This window comes from Trichechus manatus, unplaced genomic scaffold, assembly GCF_000243295.1.
Source record: "Trichechus manatus latirostris isolate Lorelei unplaced genomic scaffold, TriManLat1.0 scaffold00005, whole genome shotgun sequence".
Taxonomy (NCBI): Eukaryota; Metazoa; Chordata; class Mammalia; order Sirenia; family Trichechidae; genus Trichechus; species Trichechus manatus.
The window spans coordinates 25,567,987-25,576,821 of NW_004443941.1; the positions used below are offsets into that span (position 1 = coordinate 25,567,987).

The 8,835-nt window shown below is 38.1% G+C and overlaps 1 protein-coding gene across 1 annotated transcript in view; it reads right to left on the bottom strand.

Moving 5' to 3' along the window:
- Window positions 1-569: 569 nt before the first annotated feature.
- Window positions 570-8,835, bottom strand: part of RMDN2 (regulator of microtubule dynamics 2) — a 120,214-nt gene continuing 111,948 nt past the window's right edge. Inside the window, exon 10 of the mRNA XM_023735866.1 lies at window positions 570-935. Coding sequence (XP_023591634.1) covers window positions 882-935 — 54 coding nt within the window. The 3' untranslated portion in view covers window positions 570-881. The remainder of the gene's footprint in view (window positions 936-8,835) is intronic.

Sequence of the window (8,835 nt, forward strand, 5' to 3'; positions counted from 1 at the left end):
ATTAGCAATTTTGTCTTGTACAGCACTTAAGATGCTCTGTGCATTTCCTTACATCATTTTTGGAAATATTTTAATGTCAAAATAATATTCTATTCTAGTTATATTCTAATATGCTTAGCTGCTTTCTTATTGTTGGACATAGTGTTTTGCTGTAATAAATAATAGTGTTATGAACATTGTGTATAAATCATAGTACCTTTTCTCTTTAGGATTATTTCCATGAAATAGCACTATAAGATTAAAGACTTAGGACATTTTTAAGATTCTGTATACATTTTCCTAAATGTTTGTGCCAAAACACCCTCCTGCCAGCAGTGTATGAGAATCATTGCCAGCATTGAATGTTTCCTGAAAGAAAAAAAAATCCTTGCTAATTTGATGGTAAAACAGTATCTTATTGTAATTTTACCCGTATTTTTCAGATTACTAGCTTCAATATTTTCTTTTGTTTTTCCTCTTCTATGAACTTATTCATATCCTTCACCCATTTTTTCCATGTTTCATTTGCTTTAACAAAATTGTTTGTAAAGTCTCCATGAAAGCAAAAATAAAAAACTCACTAAAGTTTATTTTATTGGACTAATTTAAATATTTTATTTGAAGAAATATTCTGAAGACTATAGCTTATTGATAGGAAAAATATAAAGCATACACATTAATAGATCATTTTGACCTGACATTATAGTAAATAGATTCTCCAAGTAACATGATTAATTCTGGAGCGCTACTAGCAGAATACCTTCTTCAGAAATATTGTTTTACCTTCAAATCTGAGTAAATTACCCTTACATGAAAATGAAAAAGGATAATAAAAACACAAATTTGATTAGCCTAAATTTTAGTAGATCACATCTGATTTGCTGGAGAGTAAGCTCTTTTATTTATCTCTTCAAGGAAGTGATCATTCTCTCTACCTCTTTCTGTGCTTCTTTATCCTATAAAGAAAAGACAAGTATGCAATTACATAATGAAATCTCACACATTCATCCTAATATTCTCAGTACTTTGAAACAGATTTCTGTTAAGTGAGGGCATATTTTTTGAAAGACCATTACAAAGAAACCTTGGATTTCTAAGGACCAGGCATGATCCAGATCTATGAGAATGTGTAGAGCGCTATTTTGGGTGCTTTTTCTCCACCAGGTTAGGAGCCGTGGGATACAGGAAAGAAAAAGCCTTCCTTGTAAGCTGACATACTGGATCCTACCAGTGTGTTAAGAATTTCTTTTTTGACTATGGGATGTGAAGAAGCCCTAGCCCTAGCAGTAAGATTTGAAGAAAACTGAGATTCCACTGAAAGAGCAGAAAAACCCAAATTTCATTATTAACTTTATCAGGGAGCTTATATTTAAGATTAAAAATCATGTAATATATTTTATAGAATGTCATGCATTGTTATTTCTTTAAAACAAGTGTGGAAGTTAGAAAAATTGGCAATAAATTCATATGGTAGGGCACTCTTAATGCCTTTTTGCATTTAAGAAACGTTTACTTTGCACCTACCAAAAAGAATTTGAGGAACGTAATAAATTTAAAATAAACAGATGAGGAAAAATGGGACAAGGTAGATATTTAGAAGTAGCTGTTTGTTAATGTCTTTTTTTTAATTGAAAGTTCTCCAGTAGGTTTTTGTTTTTTATTTTTTAGCTTCATGTTACTTTATTCTACAGTTTTTTTTTATTGTAGTGAAACCATAGTTTTAACCATAAACATTAACACACTGATTATATTGTCATATCTGATAAACTAAATGTTTACTTTCTATCAAATCAATATTTACCAAAGCTTATGAGAAAATAAAATCAATATCTGGAATATTAGTGTGTCATTTACAAGAACTTATAAAAATCTATAATTTTAGGTATTGAGATTCATGTTTACCTTTGTAACTCCAGGACTAGCTCAGTGCCTGGTACTTAGAAGACCCTTAAGAAATGCCTGCTAAGTAAGATGCTGGAACTCACTAGCCATTTTCCATATCTAAGAATCAATTTCTTACAGAAGAATGACATACATGAGAAAGTTGTTTTAATTAGGTGCCTGAAGAAATGAATATTCACAAACTATAGTGAAAGATTTAAAATTAAGATCGTGGCTCAGCAATAATTGCACCCATGCATCACAAAGCCAAATGCCCCAGTCCTCTGCCCCAATCCTGACTCCCAACACACACACACACCTCCCATCTTTATCTCCATCCCAGGGCTTCCACTCGTCTTATATTTTTTATGAATATAAGAGGCTGACAGGGCTTTTTACCTAAAAAAGCCAGCTAAAACCACCACCTCCCAGCCATGTTTTCTTCAGTCACTGTCCACAATGGACATCCTTCAGGCCTTTAATCCTCTTTGATGTATTCACCCCAGTATTGCTCTTCTATGCTTTCTCTCTCCTGATTCAATCTCTCATTCCTCTCCTTTTCCTCTGACATTTTCACAGTGCTCCCTGGAACTCCTACTAGGGGACTTATTTTGAAGTCATTTTTGTATAACCAGCAATGTATTTGCTAACAGAGTATGTTTTAGGGGATGGAAGAGAGGCTGAAAGATATTATTAGAGGGAGGTTAGAGCCAATAATAATTGCCCTCTACCATGAAGCCCTGGTGGTGTAGTGGGTAAGAGCTCAAGCTGCTAACCAAAAGGTCAGCAGTTCAGATCCACCAGCTGTTCCTTGCAAACCCTATGGGGCAGTTCTACTCTGTCATATGTGGTTGCTATGAGTTGGAATTGACTCGATGGCACACAACAGTAACACCACTTTTAATACTTTAACAGACTGTTGGTCACTTTCTTTTGTACTTTTACTTTGTTTTTTATGACCTTTTACCTGGGTCACTCTCTCCATACCAACTTCTGCCATCACTGTTGGCGACTCCAGCATCCCCAGGGACTATGTATCCAATACCCTGGCCTTTTAGAAGTTGGCCTCCTCATCTCTTTCCTTCCCCATCATTCCATGAGCACACCCTGGGTTATGCCATGACCTAAAACTATTCTTCCCCTGAAGTAGGCATCCTGTTCTCTGAACAAGGAGCCAGGTGGTGCAATAGTTAAAGCGCTTGGCTGCTAATCAAAAGAACTACCTATTTTTTGGGGTCATTTATCTAATTATCTTCAGTAATTATACCAATTTTTCAACTTCAACAGGTTCCTTAAGCAATTTTTCCTTATTTTCTCTATCAGCCTTCTGTTTTGACTTACTTTCTGCCTACCTTAGATTCCAACATTCACTCTCTTAACAAAAGCCTAAACCCTGTTCTCCTTTCTCCCTCTTTGGCACTCATCTTAGGTCACTACAAGTCTACAAACCCATCTGCTTCTCTTCCTACTTGTGACAAAATAAGAGGCCCCTAATGTGCTCTGGGTCCCATTCTCTGGTTTTCTCAGGATCTTATTCAACCAATTATTCCTCTCTCTCTACAGCCTTTCTTCAATCTTTCTTTTTTTGTGGCCCTTTCTCATTATCATTTAATTATGCTCCTGTATTTCTCATCTCAAATACACTATTCCTCAACTGAAGCATCCCCCTAACTTCCACTTTACATCTCTCCTCCCTCCCCCATCAAAGCCTTTGGAAGAGCATCTACATAGTGACTGCATTTTCTCACCACTGGTCACTCTGCACTCTGGTCTCTATCGCTCCACTGAAACAGTCCAGGTTAAGGTCATCAATGATGTACACATCACCACACTTAACAGATTCATATCAGTCCTTTGCTTTCTTGACTTCCTGATAGTATCTGACAGATTGGACCACTTCCACATTCCTTGCCTTCTGAGGCAACATCTGCTCTGGTCACTTCTTTTCAGTCTCGATCACAGATTCCTCTTCCTCCACCCATCTAGTTATGTTGATATGTCTCAGGGGTTGATCCTCAGCCCTCTGCTTTCCACATTCTATATAACATCTATGAGCGATGTCTTCCATACTTGTGGCTTCAGACATCATATTTATGCTGCACAGCCAATCATTTACGGGATTTGAAAATCTCACAAGCACAAACTCAACATGTCCAACACTGAACTCACCTTCTCCACTAAACCTGATTCTCCAATATTCGCTATGTCAGTAAGGGGCACCTCATCTACCTGGTTCAGTTTCCCAATACAGGAACCTAGAAGTCATCATTGAATCTTCCTTCTCCTTCAATACGCAATCTCCAAGTCTTGTAGAGAATACGACCTACCAATCTGTTAAATATGTCTCCTCCTCTTCATCCTCAGGGCCATCACCTTATCCAGGCCAGCATCTCAGGTCTGCACTATTGAAGTAGTCACCTAAATGGTACCCCTGCTTCTAGTTTTGCTCCCTTCCAATTCAAGACAGTCACCACACGGTAGCTCTTGCGCTCTTCCAAAAAATCTTACCACATTACCTGTTAAAGACTTAAACCACTGGATTTAAATCCTAATTTCCTTGGAATCTCAGATCACATATCACCAGTTTGCCTTTCTTAGCCCCTGGCCCAGGTGGTCCCCGGTGTTATTTTCTCATAAATCCCTGTGCTTCCATTTCCATAACACTCATCATATTTATTGCAATTACTTGTTCAGTATCTGCCTTTCCTGGTAGATAACAGGATTCATGGTGGCAAAGATGGTGTCTGCCTTTTCTCGTTGTTTCCCAAGCCTTAAACAGGGAACCCAATATAAATGAATAATCTCTTTTACACACACACACATACACATTCAAACATACAGATTTATTTGATCTGAAAGTTGTTAGGAAAATACATGTTTTTGGACAATACGTCAATGTTCTCTGCTAAAGACTCTGGATAAATATGATACTTATGTTAAATTGTTATTATACTCCTAGCATTTGTGAAATGGTTATACAACATCAACTTTATTAGACTGGGTACTGGTTAAGAATGACTGATCCCAAACTGATGCTACGTCATCAGTTATTTTAAGAAAATTAATTAAAAGAATATCTAAGAAACTTCTTTAAGGTGTTCTTAAAACCAACCAAAAGAATATAGCCAAAGCCATTATATACTGGGAAATCTTAAGAAGGAATACATTGTGAATGCAAATGAAAAGAAAGTAAGAGCTGTAAGAGTAGAAGTAGCAAGTTATAAGCAGAGTTCATGAAAATGTCTCTTCAGAGAGTGGGAAAAGTCTGTCCATCCTATAACGGCCTTATAAATTTTTAAGCAAACAAGGAAGAATAAATTCTCCAGACATGGGTAGCACAGGTGAGTTCATCTACAAGAAATAAGTTGAAACCAGAAAGAAACAGGCAGATAAGAATTTCTAACAAATAAGACCCTGGACTGGTCAGCAGTTCGAATCCACAGCCACTCCCTGGAAACCCTGTGGGGCAGTTCTAATCTGTCCTATAGAGTCACTATGAGTTGGAATCGACTTGATGGCAATGGGTTTGGTTTTTTGGTTGATACACTGTATTTACTGCCCGGTAACAGTTTATTTGTCTTTAGACGGGTGATGAGTATCACCTTAAAGTATCACGACAATTTTAAAATGTAGTTTTTACCAGAGTAGTACACCCTCATTGTAAAGGTAAATGTTACATAATGCTTTTTTAATGTAAGCTTTCTCAGTACACTCCAAGTCAATGAGCTTTAATACTGCCTCCAGGTAAATAACTTTCAGGTTGATGATGAAGTCCTGCTTTCATTCAGCAATCCTTCTCACACTTCCTTAGACACAGCAATCCCTTTTATTGTGATGAAGGAATGTTTCTCAGGACCTAAGACTACCTTCCTAGGGTCAAGAAAAGTCCACACGAATAATAAAAATATGGCACTTTCAAATTCAGGTAAAGAAAATCTGCTTACATGTATGGATCTAGAGCCCAAATGGCTGATATTCCCAATTCGAGCAGCAGCGTAACGAGCTTAGAGTTCCCTGAGAGGGGATGAAGACATGTCACAAATGACTACCAAACAAGGAAGAAGTTACAAATGCCACAAGAATGATGCAAAATATTATGTAAATTCACATAAGGAAGAGACGACTGAAGGCTGGGGTGTCTTCCCTCTAATTAGTGGCACTGAAAAACATGTTGAAATGAATAAACTAGTTAAACCACGAATGGGGGTACACTTCAGTCTAGAAAAACTCTACAGAGATGGGGGTAACACATATAACTCACTTCATCCTATTTTCTCAGTGAAAAAGAAATTGAGATATTCCTGAGAGGCTATTTACAGTTACTTGGAAAAAATTCCTAGAAATATCAAATGGAGACATCACTGAAGGAAAAAAATGTCATGCAGGAAATATTTGCTAAGGTTATTTTGCCTGTTCCTAAGAGTCGGAATTGGCTCAATGGCACTTAACGACAACATTTTGCTTGTTAACAAAAATACCTCCAGAGTGTCCAATTTTCTTGGTTACAGTTATTACCAATCCTATTTTATCATCATCACCATCACTGTTACTTTTATTTATATGATGATTAATAGTCTTTTGATTCCTTCCGCCAATATTACTGAGTGTTTATTATGTGCCAGGCACTATACTTGGCACTAAGGATACAGTGGTGAACAAGAAAGACATAGTTACTACTGCCATGGAACAGACTGTCTAGTGTGGAGGATGCACATTAAATACAGGCATAGCTTGTTTTATTGGGCTTCACTTCATTGTACTTCACAGATATTGCATGTTTTACAAATTGAAGGTTTGTGGCAACCCTACATTGAGCAAGTCTATTGGCGCCACTTTTCCAACAGCATGTGCTCTCTTCATGTCTCTGTGTCACATTTTGGTAATTCTCACAATATAACAAACTTTTTCACTATTATTATATCTGTTATGGTGATCTGTGATCTTTGACATTACCAATGTCATTGTTTTGGAGTGCCCCAAACCACATCCATATTAGACGGCAAACTTCATCAATAAATGTCGTGTGTGTTCTGACTGCTCCACCCACCAGTTGTTCCCCTGTCTCTCTCCCTCTCCTCAGGCGTCCCTATTCCCTGAGACAAGACACTATTGAAATTAGGCCAATTAATAACCCTACAATGGCCTTTAAGTGTTCAAGTGAAAGGAAATGTCACATGTCTCTTACTTTAAATCAAAAGCAAGAAATGATCAGGCTTAGTGAGGAAGGCATGTTGAACACTGACAGAGGCTGAAAGCTAGGCCTCTTGTGCCAAACAGTTAGCTAAGCTGCGAATGCAAAGGAAAAATTCTTGAAGGAAATTAAAAGTGCTACTCCAGTGAACATATGAATGATAAGAAAGTGAAATAGCCTTATTGCTGTTTTAATGGTCTGGATAGAAGATCAAACCAGCCACAATATTCCGTTAAACCAAAACCTAATCCAGAGCAAGGCCCTAACTCTCTTGAGTTCTGTGAAGGCTGAGAGAGGTGAGGAAGATGCAAAAGAAAAGTCTGAAGAAGCTGCAGAAGAAAAGTTTGAAGCGAGCAGAGATTGGTTCATGAGGTTTCAGGAAGGAAGCCACCTCCATAACATAAAAGTGCAAGATGAAGCAGCAAGTGCTAATGTAGAAGCTGCAGCAAGTTATCCAGAAGATCTAGCTAAGATAATTGATGAAGGTGGTTACACTAAACAACAGATTTTCAATGTAGACAAAACAGCCTTATACTGGAAGAAGATGCCATCTGGGACTTTTATAGCTAAAGAGGATAAGTTAATGCCTGGTTTCAAAGCTTCAAAGGACAGGCTGACTCTCCTGTTTGGGCTAATGCAGCTGGCGACTTTAAGTTGAAGCCAATGCTCTTTTACCATTCTGAAAATCCTAGGGCCCTTAAGAATTATGCTAAATCTACTCTGCCTGTGCTCTATAAATGGAATAACAAAGCCTGTAAACATCTGTTTACAACATGGTTTACTGAATATTTTAAGCCTACTATTGAGACCTACCGCTCAGAAAAAAAGATTCCTTTCAAAATATTACTGCTGATTGACAATGCACCTGGTCACTCAAGAGCTCTGATGGAGATGTACAAGGAGATTAATGTTGTTTTCATGTCTACTAACACAATACTCATTCCGCAGCCAGTGGATCAAGGAGTAATTTCAACTTTCAAGTCTTCTTATTTAAGAAATTCATTTCGTAAGGAGCTGGGGTGGCACAGTGGTTAAGGGCTTGGCTGCTAATCAAAAGGTCAGCAGTTTGAATCCACCAGCCACTCCTTGGAAACCCTATGCGGCAGTTCTACTCTGTCCTATAGGGTCACTATGAGTCAGAAATGACTCGAAGGCAATGGGTTTTGTTTTGTTTTGTTTTATAGCTGCCACAGATAAGTGATTCCTCTGATGGATCTGGGCAAAGTAAACTGAAAACCTTCTGGAAAAGATTCACTATTCTAGGTGCCATTAAGAATATTCATGATTCAGTCCAGTACAGCTAGATGGTACCCGGCTACCACCACTGACTGCTCTGACTGGGATCACAACAGAGGGTCCTGGACAGAGCTGGAGAAGGATGTAGAACAAAATTCTAACTCACAGAAAAAGACCAGATTTACTGTCCTGACAGACTGGAGAAACCCCAAGAGTATGGCCCCCGGACACCCTTTTAGCTCAGTGGTGAAGTCACTCCTGAGGTTCACCATTCAGCTGGGGATTGGACAGCCCCATAAAACAAAATGGGACTACTGGGGCACAGCAGTCCAGGGACAAGGACTAGAAGGCAGGAGGGGACAGGAAAGCTGGTGATAGTGTTGACATGTCATGGGGGTGTTAACCATTGTCATAGGGCAGTATGTGTACTAACTGTTTAATGAGAAACTATTTGTTCTGTAAACCTTCATCTAAGGTACACACACAAAAAAATAATTATCTATGTGAGATCAAATTGACAATAGCAACTCAAAAGATTTGATGGGAAG